A 16,071-nucleotide genomic window follows, 5' to 3' on the forward strand; every position below is an offset into this window, starting at 1 on the left:
AGGTGGCTTTGGCTGTTCCACTTGGGAAGGGCTGGGTTTGGGGATGGAAAGTGGCCATTCTGGCACCTTGGGAGGAGAAACTGGCTCTGGAGCAAGCCAGGCTTTGCAGGGAAAGCCACCAGCCCAGGAGGGACTGGGACTCAGGGGATCAGCTTGGCCCCCTGGGGTCCCCACAGCTCCTATCCCCTGCCCCAAGCTCTGCATCTCAGATCCTGAAGTGCCCCCAGTCCTGGCCGTGTCAAGGCAGGGAAGGATTTAAGGATCCCGGAGTGAGATCCCACTTTCCTGCCCTTGTGCCCAGGGCCTTTTCCACCTCTACTCCACAGCCCAGCTGAGCAGAAGGGGATGGGACACCCCCATCCCAAACCCCTTCTCTCTGCAGCAGGAAAATCCTCCCCTCGTGTCCCTGAGGGGCAGCAGAGTCTGGGAGAAGCCAGGCATGGATACAGAAATCAGGTTGGAAAAGGAAACACAGAGCATCAAACGATCTGCAAGACTCCAATTCACTCTCAGGGGTGCAGAGAGGGCCCCTGTGCCCTGTACAGCCCCGAGAATCATACAGAGCTGCAATATAGAGATCTCTCTATGTATATATTTATATGTATGTATATATTTATAGTGCACTGCATTTAAAACAGCCGGGCCTGCTTCTTCAGCTCGTTCCTCTTCCACAGCGCCAGGCGGTCAAACTCGGCCATGGTCATCCCGAAGATCTGGTAGAATTCCTCCTGGGACAGGTGTCTCTGGGGAGAAATGGGAGGCTGGGCCAGAGCTGGGCACCTTCCATGGCTGAGCAGAGGGGCTGAGGGCATCCCCTGCCCGCTGGGACAATGGGGTGACAGGAGCCCCCTCGGGAAAGGGGAGCACTGCCTCCCTGCTGCCCCTGCCAAAGGCACAGGGGACAGCTCTGCCCGGCCAGGGGGGCAGCAGGAGCACTGGGACAGTGCCCTGACCCTCGTGTGCTCCTGAGCAGATGTGGGGATGCTCCTCACACAGCCACGAGCCCCACACGCTGCATGCCGGGGTCACCCCGTGGCATCGGGTCCCTCTGTGCCCTGATAGTCCTCAGTGAAAAAAGCTCTTCTCACCTCTAACCGAGTCCTGTCCACATCTTTGGGCAGCTGGTTCCTCCCCCTGGTCTTCACCAGGAGCAGCTCGTAGGGGTAGATCTGCACGGGGACAGGGACACGTGGGGCAGCCATGAGACACTCGGGGCACACTTGGGAATGAGGGCAAGGGTTTGGGTGGCACAGCTGACTCTAGGGCTTGGATGGGACAAGGAGAGGTGGGAATTGCTCTCAGGGTGGCTCTGATCCACCCAGAACCTCCACGGTGGCTCTGGAATAACCTGCTCACTCTGCAAAACCAGGAATGACCCAGGCATGAGCATGAGCAGGAAACCAGCAGCACAAACCCCTGCTCTGTCCCTCACCCGGGGACAATTCTGCTCAGCAAGCATTGTCCCAAGCACCTGGGACCTGGCAGGAGGGGAAGGACTCTGCTCTGAGCCCCACAGTCCTGGGATGGGGCTGTCAGGTGGAGGATGGAGGGGAACAAAGTTCTTCCCTCTGGAGAGCCTGGGGACACATGGACACATCCCTGGGACTCCCACCTCTGCCTGGTGGCCGCTCCTTGCAGCAGAAGGGTCTTACCTTGTACTCTGTGGGGAGAGAAAAAAGCCAGCCTGAGCCACCCCGACCCCTCTGCTGTCACCACCCTCCCCCCAGTGCTGCCCATATCCCCCCATTCTCCCTCCAGCCCCCCTGCCTGTCTGCAGGGGGGGTTGGCAGCCCCCCAGCATCTCCCCCAGGGCACCTGCAGGGTCCCCAGCCCCGTGCCCCCCTCACCTCGCATCCCCCAGTTGACGGCGTTGGTGCTGTCGTAGTGGAAAAGCTCCGCGCTGGGAGGCTGCAGGAGGGGTGGACAGAGGGGGCAGTGAGAGGGAGGCTCCCCCAGGCACCCCAGGTGACACCTCTCACGTCCCCAAGGGAGGACACCGAGGTTCCCCACCCAGGATAAGAGTTCACATGGAGACAGGAGCAGAACTCCTGATCCCAAACAATCCTGAGCCCAGGATATAAAGCAAAGCTCTTCTGCTGGAACGCAGCACCAGCATCCCTCTGGAAATCACCCCATGGGAGTTACAGGGCAGGCACTGCCTGGACAGGGCACTTTGGATCCCAACAAGGGTCATTTTGGATTGGCACAGGACAGCAGTGGCAGCAGGGGTGCAGAGAAGGGGAAAAGAGAACATCCCAGAGATGGAAAGGGAGCTCTGGGGGCTTGGAGCAGCCTGGGAGAAATGGGAATGCCTGGGAGAAATGGGAATGCTTGGGAGGATGGGAAATGCCTGGCAGCAGCAGGAGGCACTCACCCTGTGCAGCCCATTCCTCCTGTAGGCAGGAAGGGAGGCCGACTTAGAAATGAGGGGATCTGCAAAGAATCCACCAAGGGGCATCAGGGAAGAAGCAGGAATGAGCCTCACACCCCCCAGGACAGCCCCCACCGGGCCACCCTCTGCCTCTGTGCTCCCAGCTCTGCCTCCTTCCAGCTCCAGCTCATTTCCAGGCTGCCTTCCTCCCGTGCTGATGTTCCTCTCCCCAAAATCCCTTTCCTGTGGCAGCCCAACCACCTCATCCTTCAGAGCAACACATTCTCCTCTCTCAGCTTCCCCGACTTGTCCTCCCTGCCCTGCTTCAGCTCTATCCTAACCCAGGCTTGCCAGGGCTCCCTCTTTGCTTCCCTTGTTCCCTCCCTGGTCCCAGCACCTCCTCCAGCTCGGGCTGGGCAGGGCTCAGGTCAGGCACTCACCGCTGTCGGCCAGGTAGTGGCTTCGGGGAGCTGCAAGGAGAGCAGAGCCGGCTGTCAGGGAGGGCCAAGCACCCCATGCCATGCAGAGCTGCCCATTCCCAGCCCCACAGATCCTCCCTGGGGCTCCCAGGAGCTCCCACGGGGCTGAGGGGCTCCCTGAGCATCCCCAAACAGCTCCGTGAGGGCAGATGTGAGGAAGGAGAGCATGGACTGGACAGGGCCATCTGTGCTGCCAGGCTCTGCAGTGTTCCCCCCTGTGCCCCAAGGGCAGGGCTGGGTGCCCTGGGGGCTCTGTGACAGGAGCAGCACAAACGAGGCAGCCGTGGGGTGCCAGGAACTCCCAGAGGTGCCAGTCCAGGACAGGTCACAGCAACCCTGGCTGTGATCTTGGCTGTGCTGCCACATCCCCAAGGGATCCTTCAGCCGTCCCACGAGGCACTCCCAGGCTGCCCAGACACCACTGGGCAATGCCCCACCCCAGCTGGGGCACAGGGAATGGATGGAGCCTTCCAGAGAGGAAAAGACCCTCCTGAGCCCGGCTCCATGGCCAGCACCTCTCATCATCCCTTTCCTCATCCCTTTCTTCCCTCTCCACCCCTCAGACTTCCCGAGGGGCTGGGACAGAGGGACAGGGGGACAGGGGGACGGGCAGGGACAGCCTTACAGCCATTGAGGGAGCCCTCGTAGCCCGCTGTGTGCAGCGCCTCTCTGCTGCTGGCCGAGCTGCGAGGGGGTGTCCAGGGGTCTGCGTAGGAGTTGGACCGAGCCTTCATCTCCTCCCTCAGGATCAGCCTCCCGATGCCACTCTGGATCTGGCAGCAGGAAAAAGCCACTTTGCACTCTTCCTTTCCCTGCCCAGCCCTCTCTGGCACATCGTGGAAGGGCTCAGCATCCCCTGGAACCTCCTGAGGATGAGGTGCTGGGGCAGGGGTGTCTCGACCCCTCCTTGAGAGCCCATGTGGGGGTGGCCAGGAGGGGACAGATGGCAGGAGCAGGGATGGTGGTGGCACCTCGGGTGGCAGAGCTGGGCTGAGCTGGGGATGGTTTGGTGCTGGCTCTGTGCCCGGCGGGGCTGGCACTCACCTTGTGCATGCCCCGGTCGTACCCGTCCTCCTCACCCCCTGACGAGAACCTCCGGGCCCGGGGAGCTGCAAGGAGACACCAGGGGTCAGGTGGGGACAGAAGTGGGGGCAGGCAGGGAGGAGGATGTCCCCAACCACATGGGGACAGTTGGCTCCCAGAGACTCCTTGGGTTTTGGGGTCACCATGGCAGGTATCTCAGCCCAACCCCACTTTTCTGTCCAGACCCAGCTCAAAACGAGGTTTCCTCCCAGAAAATTTGGAGTCAGGAATGTGTTTCCCTTTCTCCCAGCCCAAGGGGAATTTGTTACCTTTGGGAGAGCCTTGGAAGGACCAGTATTCCGACTCGGAGTGGTAGTAGGGATCGGGGGAGTAGGCAGGGCTGTACTTGGAGGACTGCGCGATGTCCTCGCTGGTTTTGCTTTTCGTGGCTGCAGAGGGGTTGTCTGCAAAAGGAGCGGGCAGAGCCAAGGTGAGGATCTGCAGAGATCCACCCCAAATGAAGGCAAATCCTCTTCCCTCCCCAGGGATTTGTGTCTGGGACAGCACGGAGCAGAGCTGGGAATAATCAGTTTTCCCACTGCTGACACCTCCTCAGGGGTGCTGAGGCAGACGGTGGGGACAGTGACAAGCAGGGGATGTCACTGATGGGGCTGGGAAGGACCCAAATGGCTGAGAGCCCACGGTGCCACAAGTTCTGGCTCCTGCACCGTGCTCATCCCAGTGCCAGCAGTGCCACCGAGCTCCCCGCGCTGCCCTGTCCCCAGGAGGTGAGAGAGGGACGGAGGAAGGCTCAGAGCCAGCAGGGACGGGGCTCTCCGGGTTCTGCCAGGGAAAGGTGGGGGGAGCAGAGGGCTCTGGCAGGGCTTGGTCCTCATGGCAGGGACACACAGAGTGCTCAGGCTGGGGCCAGAGCCTCAACAGCACACGGGGGAGCCCAGGGGGGAGCTCTGCTGCACCAGAGGCCAGGGGAGGCGCAGGGGAAGGAGCAGCAGGGACAGGAGGTGGCAGAGCCATCCCACCACCTCTGGGTACCCAGCAGGTACTTACAGCAGCAGGAGCAGGCAGCAGCAGGCGGTGGGAATTGGGCAGGAGGGAGGGGAGAGCCCGGGGAGAGAGAGGAGACACAGTTACTGCTCAGGGGGAGCTGCTGTCCCTCCGGGAGCAGAAGCAAGAGGGGACAGTGCAAGGCAGTTCCGCTGAGAGCCACCAAACAAACACTGAAAGCCACCAAACAAACACTGACACACCGTCCCCAAGCTGCAACACCCCGAAGTTTCACGCTAGAACCGCCACCCCAGGGTGGGCTGGGATTTTTCTCCAGGGCTGCATGTGAAACTGCAAATTGCTTTTTTCATCCCTTGTCCGAGGCTGCTCTGACTCCCCTGCTCCCGGTTCCACAGCTATCCCTGGTGTCACTGCCAGCCTTTGCTCCTTCTCTCACAACAGGGACAGGGTCCCAAGTCACACTTGTCCCCACTGCACCCACCCTGCTGCCCAGAGCATCCCGCCAAAGCCCAGCACCCAAACCTTGATGCCAGCCCCATCTCCCGGGCAGCCCCTGAACTCCCCGGGGTGACACGGGGACAGGGACACAGCAGCCACACCTACCGTGGCGCTTATAGATGGGAGGCTTCCTGTAGATGTTGCTCTCGCCAGCAGCTGGTGGGAGAAGAGAGAGAGAAAGGGAAGAAGGGGGAAAGGGAGGTCAGTGTGGGCGTGCTGCGAGCGCACAGGACACGGCTCCTGCAGGAGCCCCAGGCCACGTTTCCATCACACAAGCGCCTCCGGGCTCTCGGGTGGCCCGGCAGGGCTCCGGGCCGGCGGCACGGGCACAGGAGCACGGTCCTGGCTGCCCAGGCCGTGACAGGACATGCAGTGAGCGCCCACAGCATGCACGGGGCGACGGGCACAGCCTGCCAGGCGGGCACAGCCTGACCGCCGGGCACAGCCTGACCGCCGGGCACAGCCTGACAGCCTGGCACAGCCTGCCACAGCCGGGCACAGCCTGCCACAGCCGGGCACAGCCTGACCGCCGGGCACAGCCTGACCGCCGGGCACAGCCTGACAGCCTGGCACAGCCTGCCACAGCCGGGCACAGCCTGACAGCCTGGCACAGCCTGCCACAGCCGGGCACAGCCTGACAGCCTGGCACAGCCTGACCGCCGGGCACAGCCTGACCGCCGGGAACAGCCTGACCGCCGGGCACAGCCTGACCGCCGGGCACAGCCTGACAGCCTGGCACAGCCTGCCACAGCCGGGCACAGCCTGCCACAGCCGGGCACAGCCTGACCGCCGGGCACAGCCTGCCACAGCCGGGCACAGCCTGACCGCCGGGCACAGCCTGACAGCCTGGCACAGCCTGACCGCCGGGCACAGCCTGACCGCCGGGCACAGCCTGACCGCCGGGCACAGCCTGACAGCCTGGCACAGCCTGACCGCCGGGAACAGCCTGCCACAGCCGGGCACAGCCTGACCGCCGGGCACAGCCTGACCGCCGGGCACAGCCTGCCACAGCCGGGCACAGCCTGCCACAGCCAGGCACAGCCTGCCACAGCCGGGCACAGCCTGCCAGGCGGGCACCAGGCCCTTCTCGGGCTGCCGGCACCTGCGAGAGCCGCCTGCGAGCTACCTGCGGAGAGCCAAGAGCAGCCAAAGCCTCTTTCCGCAGCAGAGAGAGAAAAGAGCGAGTCGGGAGGGAAAAGCGAGCTGGAGCAGGCGGAGCAGGGAGGGGGCCATCCATAAACCACCGAGCGGCAGCGGGAGGGCAGGGCAGGGCTGGGATGGGATGGGAGAGGAGCTGGGGGAGCCTCCGGGCGTCCTCCGAGCATCAGCGATGCTCCGGGCGAGGGTGCCACGCTTTTGGGGGCACGGGGAGATGCCAAGAGCCGAGTGGACGGTGCGGGGTTGTGACCCCGGCGAGGGGTGATGGGCAGCTCTGCCTGCTTCCCAACCCACTCTCCCGTCCTGCCCGCTCCGTCCCCGTCCCCGTGGGCTCTGCGTGGCCGGGAGCGGGTGGTGGCCCTTACCTGGTGGCCCCTGCAATCCCTGCAGAAGGGGAGCAGGCATCTGGCAAGCCCAGAAGACTCTGGGGGGAGGGAGCGGCGGGCCCTAGGGGGGTATAAAATAGTCATCTGTAGCGGATGGGTGTGGAAACTCCTCTGGCACACCCGCTCCGGCTGCTGATCCTGGGGACAGGCTCTCACCAGGGGACTCATCCTCGTGTGGAGAGTGGAGGGAGGGAAGGGAAGAGGAAGAAGAGGGATGTTGCAAGGATCAAGCAGACTCCGGGCGCCTCTGGGAGCTCCGGGTGGTGACAAGGGGGACAAGGAGGAGGGTTCAAGCCGTAGGTCCTGTTTATGGATGGCCTCTACCAGGGGTAGATCCTGCTGCCAGCTGGCTCTAGGCAGGCGGCGGAGCGAGGCATGCAACACAGCGGGGACGGCACATGCGGGCATGCCACGGACACGGCGCTCCCCGGGCAGCGGGGGGCTCCGGAGCCTACCTGGGATGTGGAAATGCTTGGGCGCTTGGTATGAGGTTGGAGTGGAGGACCTCACATCTAACTGGCTATAGTAGGGGGAGCTGCGCCCGCTCTCGGTGCCTACGCGGGGCCGAGCAGAAGCAGCCGTGAGTGACCGAGAGAGAGAACAAGAGGCAGAAGAAAATGGGTGTTAAATGCAGCGGTGTTAGAACGGCAGGGGCTGTGTGAGGGGCGGGGGGTGACGGGGACGTGCGCAGGGCTGCGCTCCGGGAGAGGCAGTGATGGAGCGGGGGGAGATTTCCAGCATCTCCGGAGCGGCCGGGATGCGGAGGAACCTCCGGGCAGCCCTGCCGGGACAGCCCAGCGTGCTCAGAGCAGGCGGTGATGAGCCCTTGGCGGTGCAGCGGGGCTCTCAGTGAGCTCAGAGCGTTCCAGTCCTTCCTCCACAGCTGCAGAGCACAGGAGACAGCCCAGGCGCTGCTCCCCTGCCATGGCACTGGCCCTGCTCCCCTGCCATGGCACTGGCCCTGCTCCCCTGCCATGGCACTGGCCCTGCTCCCCTGCCATGGCACTGGCCCTGCTCCCCTGCCATGGCACTGGCCCTGCTCCCCTGCCATGCTCCGGGGTGTGCTGCATGCCCGCGTGCGAGGAGCTCCCTGCGCACCCCTGCCACAGCCACCAGCGCAGCTCAGGGGTCTTCACCAGAGCTGGAGGTCACCTGCCTCCCACCCCATCCTCTGGGAGCCTCAGCTCGTGCCTGAGTCCCCCTCGGCCTCTGCTTGCAGCTCGCAAGAGTTTGGAGAGGCAGAGGACGTGCAGAGCTGGGCACTGCGCCCACCGTGGGCCACCCCAGGCCTCCTGCTGCTTGCCAGGTGAGGAACGACAGAAATCCCAGAGATATTTTTGTGATCCTCTCTCCACTTGAGCTCAGCTCAGGCTGGGGTTGCAGCTGAAATCCTCACCTGAGCGGTAGAAATGGTGTGGGGACCTGGGGATGGTGGGGGACATGCCCTGGCGGCTGTAGGTGGGGGAGTCGATGTAGCCAGGGCTGGAGGCTCTTCTCTGCCGCGTGTCAAAGCTCTCGTAGATGTCCTGGGGGCGAGGAAGGCGTGGAGAGAGCGGGGTTAGAGCTGGCAGGAGGTGTCCCTCGGATGGGGGTCCCCTGCCTGGGGCAGCCCGGGAGGTGCTCTGCGTGTGACACTGGCCAGGGGCTGTGTCCCCTGGGGCTGGAGGGGTCCCCGGCCCGCCCTGCCTCCCCCCTGCCAAGGCACAGGTTTGGGACCAGGTGACAGTGTCCGGGCAGAAGTTTTGTGCCTGGAGGTCATCCCCAGTTACTGGTGTCTCCCTCCACGGGGCAGAAGCTGCACCCTGGGGCCATTCCGCTCTCTCTGGGCACTGAAGGACACACATCCCATCTCCCCACACCCTGGGGCAGCCCGGAGGGACCATCAGCAGAGCCCCTGGCAGAGGGACAGCCTGTGGCAGCAGGAGGTGACAGACCCCCAGTGCCCACAGGGACATTACCTGTGAGTATGGGGAGAGGGTCCCCAGGGACTGGAGGCAGCAGGAGGCAAAGTGAGGAGGAAAAAAGAGACAGAGAGAGAGACAGCACAGGGTTAAGAGGAGCAGTGACAGACTGGGGTCCCACAGCAGCTCGTTCTCAGCAGTGAGGGGCACTGGTGGCACAGCCAGAGCTGAACTGGGGCAGGACGCTGGGCAGGAAGCCCCTGGCCAGGAGAGGAACTGGCAGGAGGGATCAGCAGAGCTGTCACCTCTCAGAGACCTCTGTGGAGAGGGGAGGCACAGAGGTCACGCTGCCTGCACCATCCTGGACGGGCTGTGCGACACCAGGCTTGTGCCAAACCCTGGGGATAGGGATGTAAGAGATGCTGCTGCCAAATCCTCTCCCAGCACCGCTTCAGGTGCCCCAGCTGTGTGAGCTGCTCTCCTTCCATGGGCTCCCTGAGCTCAGCCAGCAGCCCCAGCTGGCCAGGCAGGACAGTCCAGTGTCTCAGCATCCCCCCATCACAGCCCTGCAGAAATGCCCTGCCCCAGCCCCTTCCCTGGCTGCAGGGCCAGCACCCAGCAGGGCAGCCCTGCTCCAGAGGTGCTCCAGAGGTGCTCCAGAGGTGCTCCAGAGGTGCTGTGCTGGCTGGGCTGCAGGACTGTCTGCCAGGAGCCAGGCTCAGGGCTGTGAGGGGTGAATTCCCTGCCCATCACTCCTCTCACACAGCGCTGTCTGTCCCTGCACGTGTCCTGGGCTCACTGGTACCTTTCTGACTCTACAGCAGCAGCACTTTACCTCCATCACAGACCTTCCCCACACCTCTGGGAGAGGTCCTGCCCCACTCCTGCCTCCCTGCACTATTCCCACTGGCATGAACAAAGCCCCAGACAGTTCTCCCCCAAACTGGGGCCCACTGCTGCACATCCCAGCAGGGGATTTCTGGATTTCAATACCTCCCCATAGCTATATCTCTCCAGCGTCTCATCCGACGTGTATCTGTGATAGGGCTCGTAGGAAATGAGGTCAGGACGCTGCACTTCATAGATGGCTTTAATCTTGGGAAGAGCTGCCAGGTCTTTGTAATTAAGGATCTCATTATCCACTTTGGCCTAGGGAGAGGGAGAGACAGAGACAGAGAGACGGAAAGGAAGAGGAGGAGAGAAGGGAAGGCAGGCTGGAGCGCACAGTGTGGAGCCAGCACAGGGCAGACGGAGCTCACTGTCACCCCAGCAGCAGGGACAGGTAAGAGGAGAGGCCTGAGAGGCAGCAGAGGGAGGGCAGAGGAGCTGGGAGGGCAGGACTGTGCCCCTCGGAGCGCTCCTGAGCCGTGCCATGGCACTGGTGGCACGGTGCTGCTGGGACAAGGGCACTGGTCCATTCCAGCCCCAAATTCTGGGCTTGTCCCACTGAAGAGCAGCACTGGAAGCTGCTGTCACTGCCCCTGGGGCCCTGGGTGAGGGGCAGGGCTGGACTTACGCAGATGACACGGTTTGGGGAGCCGATGCTGGAGCCAGGGGGGGAGATGGAGGTTTCTGACGTTCTTCTGTGCTGTGGAGGCACAAAGGGGGAGGGCAGGTGAGAGCACGGCAAGGAGGGACCCCTGAGCAGGCAAACTCTTGGTTTGGGGGCTGAATTTCACTTCCACAGCCTCAGCCACGGCCACCCATCATCCTCTGGGCAGCCTCAGGAAGCCACTCCAGGTGTGGGCAGTGCCAAAGCAGTTCAGGGACTCGAGGACAATGGAACGTGGGAGGTGCCACCTCTCAGGACACCCCTCACCCTGCTGCCTACCTTCAGCTTCTTCTCTGCTCTGGCTGCCTGCTTGCAGATGGGATGCCACACTTCAGAGCCTGCAAGGCAGCAAAGGGACAGCATTTCAGCCCCACACACGGGCTGAAACCCCCCTGCCATGTCCCTGCCACCTCCAGCAGTGCCAGGGGAACTGCAGGGCAGTGGGGACTGGGTGACCCTGAGAAGGGATGGAACAGCTCCAGAGCACTGAGGACAGGGGCCAAACCTCAGCTGGGACAGCAAACTCGGGATTTGGGCTGGCCCAACCAGCTCCTGCTGGTTAAACTGGGGTGACACTTGGGGCACCACAACAGCTCCATCCTTTGGGCTGCAGTGAGCAGAGCTTGGCCCAGGTGTGCAGGGAGACAAGAAGTTCCCAGCGGCGTGGCAGGGAAGGTTCCATGGAGACTTTTGCACACAGGACTCGGAGAGCAGCGCAGACAGGGACCTCTGGCACTGCTGCACACACAGAGCCACAAGGACCCAACCCCAAACTCCCCCCAGCTGGTCCCAGCCCTACCTGTCAGGTACATCTCCTCTCCCTCTGTGAACATCTGGTGGCAGCGCACACATCTGGCACAGGTGGGGTGGTAGTGCTTCCCTCCTGCCTGCACGGGCGAGCAGAGAGGAGCCCCTGAGCACGGCAGGACAGGGTCACCTGTCCCCATCCCTGAGGGACCCTGCCAGCCCTCTCTGCTGCAGACAGGTGAACAAACTGACTGGGGTGGCCTTGGGAACCTCCACATCCCATGGAGAAAAGCAGAGAGCGCTTCATCCCTGTTTGCAACCGGCTACGAGTTCTCTCTCCTTCTGCTCTCCTTGAAACGCCCAGCACCAAACAGAGCCAGGAGGTCCCAAAGCCCTGGGAATGGTGTCCCTACAAAGCTGACACTCTGGGAATGGCCAGCACCATCTCCAGGCTCTTTCCCCACAGATTTGAAGAAAAACAGCAAATTTGATGTCACAGCAGGGAAGCAGCAAAGGGAGAAGGACCCCAAAGACCTCCCTGTCCATCACTGCCAGTTCCTCTCCCTAAAGGAACTTTCCTCCTTCTCTGCTCCAATTTCAGTGCTCTGCCCCAGCTGAGAGGAAGCTGGGCTGCTCCTTTGGCTCTTTTGACAGGGCTAACAGCCGAAATTGGGAGCTCCAAGTGTCTGTCAGCAGTTCAGGTGTGGGCTGGGAGCCGGGAGCCAGCTCAGGGCAGGAGGAATCTGAGATGTTACAGCTCAACCCTAAAGAACTTTTTGCTCCTGTAATAAACTGAGAGAAGGAGAATAACTGAAGGTGGCACAGGGAAGATGAGGCTTTTGCTTATGAAGAAGAGGGTTGTGATAGAGGGGGCTGGAAACAGGAGGATAAATGGGAAATTTGCTGCAGGGGTAACAGAACCTGCCCGTGGGCTGCCCGTAAAATCAGCCTGGAACTCAGTGTCTGTGGGGTGCAGATGGCAGTCAGTCCCTCCAGTTTATGCCAAAATGAGTGGAAGGTTTTAGGACAGGCAGGAGGATGAGTTTGGAGGGTTTGGACCATTCTTCCTTTCCTTACAGTGCAGGGAGGGACATCCTGTGCCAACCCAAATTGTTCCATGTGGAGGGAGGCTGGCTGCTCCCCCAGGAATGTCCCAGCCCATTCCCAACTTTCATTTCATCACACACCTTCTCCAAAAGCCACCCAATATCTCAACACCCAGAACTCCTCCAAACCATGCACAAGCCTTGTTCCTTTTATTCTGGTTGTTATTCCAGCTGTTACAAGGCTGGTGGAGCTGGGAGGGAAGGGACCTGCTCCTTATCACTTGGGTCCCTTAAAGACTCATTAATCATCCAAGCCTGGCTGGGCAGCCTGGAGCAGTTGGGAATGCCTGGAGGCTGCCAGGAGAACACCAGGAGGCTCCTGAATGCCTAAAATTATTTAAAGGCGCCCTTTCCATTTCACACTTGGACAGAGAGGACAATTCAAGCCCCTGGATTCACAGATGGTTCAGCACTGGGAGCAGGCACATCCCAGGGAGGGTGAGCAGCTCAGGCTTCCATCCCTGGAGGTGTCCCAGGCCAGGCTGGATGGGGCTTGGAGCAACCTGGGACAGTGGAAGGTGTGGTGGAATGAGATGATCTTTCAGGTTTTTTCCAACCCAACCCATTCCATGATTTCACAGCAGGAATCCCAGGTCCCCTCTGGCTCCTCTCCTGCCCCTCTGACACCGGGTAACAGCACCCTGCCACACCCAGGGGTGCCTGGGGATGTTCTGTCCTGGCACACAGCTCCTGGGGGCTGGCACTGCCCAGGGCAGCAGGGATTTGATGTCAGGGCTTTGTCCTGCTCCGTTCAGATTTGCTGACCCGCTGAGCTCGTGCTGGGCAGCCGGCCTGGGGCAGCTGCTGCAGTGCTGAGCTCATGCTCCCAGCAGGGCTGGGGCTGCTGCTGGAACCTGGAGTCAGCAGAAAGCCTTCCCAGGCACACACAGCCCCCCCAGGCTGGGCAGAGGTGCTGGGAGGCTTCTGGAAATTTGTTCCAGCTTCAGGAGAGGTTCCTTGGGCAGGCTGGAGCTCCCAGGCAGGAACAGGGAGAGTGAGCCCTTCTTGGGGGCTGTGAGTGAAACAGGCTGGAGACATCCTGGGACAACTCTCAGCAGGCTGGAGACTCACACAGCCACTGCCACCCCAGCCCACAGCACCTGCAGAGCCCTGGTACCTCTGGTTTTTCCTGTCACTGCAACCTGGGGCTGGCAGAGGTGTGGGAGCCCTTTCCTCCTGCTCAGCCATGTGGAAAGGGAAATCTCAGGAGTGACAGAGCACAATTCCAGCACTGCTGCCTCTCTGTGCCATCACAGGGTCTAAAAATCACACCAGGCTTCCTTCTCTGTGCCTCCTGAGCCTTTAAATTACCCTTAGACTGGAAAGCATGAGAGGACACATCACTTCCAGATGGGAAGGACCCTTCTGATGGACCCCTCTGTCCTTCCCCAAAGCCATCCCTCCCCAGCTGTGCAGCCCCACCACTGCCCAAAACACGTCCCAAAACCACCTGCATCCGCAGGGGGATCCCTGGGGAATCCCTGCATCCCTCCCTGGCTCTGCCACAGCAGCTCCTGTGCCCAGCAAAGCCTCCCCCAGCGAAGGGGACCCCCTGCTCCGGTGTCAGGGGGTGTTCCAGGGGGAGCAGAGCCCAGGGAAAGCTGCTGCAGCCCCTCGGGATGTGTTTCCAAGGCTACAGGCAGGCTGCCGGCACAGGGATGTGTGTGGGGACACCCAGAGCCCAGCAGCTGCTTGGGGCTGATGTTCCCACACCTCCAGACCGCTGTGACTCTGGTTGGTTCCCGAGCTCCAGTATCCAAGGTCCGGCGGTGTTTCCACCTCTCCCACCCTCTCCAGAAGGCGGTCAGGCTGTGACAGAGCTGCTGCAGGACGAGCCACGGCCCCCAGATTTGGAAGGTGGCACCTCCCCAGGGCACGTCCCTGTCACGGACTCACCTCCAGCACACGGCCACTGATGTAGCGGTCACAGGTCTCGCACTTGATGCCGAACTGGGCGTGGTAGTCGGACTCGCAGTACGGGATGCCATCCCTTGGGAGAGGGACAGAGGGGGTGAGTGGCAGGAGAGCCCCTCGCCACCCGCCCAGCCCCGGGGCCAGCCCGGGAGTGCCGGCACTCACTTGCTGATGTACTCGCCGGTCAGGATGATCCCGCACGTTTGGCACTTGAAGCAGCTGACGTGCCACTGCTTCTCCAGGGCCAGCAGCGACTGGCCCTGCTTGATCTCCTCCTTGCAGCCGGCGCAGTCTGGGGGGACAGGAGGGGACGTGGGGCACGGCAGGGACAGCCACAGCTGCTGTGTCACCCGGCACTCCCCTCACACCCAGAGGAAAACCCTGTCCCGGAGGACTTTTCCAGGGATGATGCTGACACAAACACCCTGCTCCCGAGGCAGCCTCGTGGGGATCGTTTCATGATGGGAATCTGTCACCTCTGCTTGTCCCCAGCACAGGAGGAAAGCTGGGACCCCTGAGGTGGCACCCAGCCGCAGCACAGAGCTGCATCTCCCTTGGGGTGAGCCAGGCCAGTTGGACACCAGGAAAAATTCCTATCTCAAAGAATGATTGGGCACTGGAATCTGCCCAGGGAGGTGGTGGAGTCACCGTCCCTGGATGCGTTTAACGAAGCCTGGACATGGTTTAGTTGACGAGGAGGTGTCGGGTCACGGGTTGGACACGATGATCTCAAAGGTCTTTTCCAGGCTGGTTCATTCCGCGATGCTGTGATGGGCTGTGGGAGGGCCACGCTGCCCTGGCAGGTGCCCAAGGGTGGGAAGTGTCCGGCAGAGGAAGGGCTGTGCTGTCCGGCAGCCGCGTCCGGCCCCGCTGCGCTATTTCCCCTTCCTCCCCTGCTCCCCCGGCTCCAGCACGGCTGCGAGCAGGAAGCACACGGTCCTCGGACCCCTGACCTTGACTCCTCCTTGTCCTCTCCTCCCCTGGGCAGCAGGTCTGCCTGGAGAGGGGCTTCTTTAACCCCCTCCCTGCCGCGGGGGAAGCAGGGGCAGACAGCCCATCCCAAATCCCGCCTAACGGGGGGAGGATTTCTGAGCCCTGCAAAAAAAGCAGGATCCGCTCCCTCCTTCAGGTCCTGCTGGTTTGGGGTTGTTTGCAGGGCTGGGGCTGCAGGGAGAGGCTCGGCATCCTCCTCCTAGGGATGCTTTCCCTATGGAATGCACCAGCAGCGCGCACAGCTCCCCTGTCACCCTGCTGATGGCAGTGCCAGGGCCACCGGGGCGGTGAGGGACGCGTGCGGGTGGGGCAGGCTCATTCTCATTCTCATTCTCATTCTCATTCTCATTCTCATTCTCATTCTCATTCTCATTCTCATTCTCATGCTCATTCTCATTCTGTCTGCAGCTGCCATGAATAAGGCATGGTGTCCTCAGGTAACCCCGCTCCAGGGCCGGAGGAGCGCCGGGAAGGGATGGGGAGGGAGAGGAAGGTGGGAGGGAGGCAGAGCTTGGCTCTGGGCAGCTCCAGGAGCCCATGGAGGAAGATGGGGGAATTCCTGTCCTTGGGCTCAGTCCAACCCTGACACCATTGAGGGCTGAAGGGGGGCTCACAGGGGGTTCATCAGCACCAACCCTGCCACCAGCAGTGTCCCCATGGTGACTGGGTGACAAGGACCATGGCGACACCCAGGACTCTGCGTCAGGCACTGACCTCCATGGCAGGAAGGGAAGGTCCTCCCAACCTGGGCTCAAAAGCAAGGCCAAACCCACCCAAAAGAGCTTGTCCATCGCTCCAGCTGACTTTGAGGGGCTCCCAGGGCACGGGGATTAGCAGAAAACAACCTTTCAGTGCTGTGACTGTCCCAGGAGTATCCCCAGGGCAGCCACTGGACACAAGGCAACTGACTGCGAGCA

General features: G+C 62.0%; 1 protein-coding gene across 4 annotated transcripts in view; it reads right to left on the reverse strand.

Annotated features, from left to right (window-relative positions):
• Positions 1-572: 572 nt before the first annotated feature.
• The window catches only part of ABLIM3 (actin binding LIM protein family member 3), a 42,751-nt gene continuing 27,252 nt past the window's right edge, over positions 573-16,071 (reverse strand). Inside the window, exons 5-23 of one of the 4 annotated variants that reach the window (XM_088063506.1) lie at positions 14,327-14,453; positions 14,144-14,237; positions 11,194-11,281; positions 10,674-10,732; positions 10,359-10,430; positions 9,836-9,991; positions 8,900-8,929; positions 8,338-8,467; positions 7,397-7,495; positions 5,503-5,553; positions 4,203-4,337; positions 3,895-3,959; positions 3,476-3,623; positions 2,812-2,841; positions 2,375-2,433; positions 1,848-1,908; positions 1,653-1,660; positions 1,089-1,169; positions 573-743 (exon numbers count right to left, since the gene is read on the reverse strand). In XM_088063506.1, the coding sequence (XP_087919632.1) occupies positions 630-743; positions 1,089-1,169; positions 1,653-1,660; positions 1,848-1,908; positions 2,375-2,433; positions 2,812-2,841; positions 3,476-3,623; positions 3,895-3,959; positions 4,203-4,337; positions 5,503-5,553; positions 7,397-7,495; positions 8,338-8,467; positions 8,900-8,929; positions 9,836-9,991; positions 10,359-10,430; positions 10,674-10,732; positions 11,194-11,281; positions 14,144-14,237; positions 14,327-14,453 (1,607 nt within the window). In that variant the 3' untranslated portion in view covers positions 573-629. Of the gene's footprint in view, positions 744-1,088; positions 1,170-1,456; positions 1,661-1,847; positions 1,909-2,374; positions 2,434-2,811; positions 2,842-3,475; positions 3,624-3,894; positions 3,960-4,202; positions 4,338-5,502; positions 5,554-7,396; positions 7,496-8,337; positions 8,468-8,899; positions 8,930-9,835; positions 9,992-10,358; positions 10,431-10,673; positions 10,733-11,193; positions 11,282-14,143; positions 14,238-14,326; positions 14,454-16,071 lie in introns of those variants that run through there. The other 3 variants (XM_088063503.1, XM_088063504.1, XM_088063505.1) reach the window with 3 other exon arrangements.

Source organism: Pseudopodoces humilis, chromosome 17 (genome assembly GCF_049639895.1).
Source record: "Pseudopodoces humilis isolate 2021_Gansu_Grassland_sample_001 chromosome 17, ASM4963989v1, whole genome shotgun sequence".
Lineage (NCBI taxonomy): Eukaryota > Metazoa > Chordata > Aves > Passeriformes > Paridae > Pseudopodoces > Pseudopodoces humilis.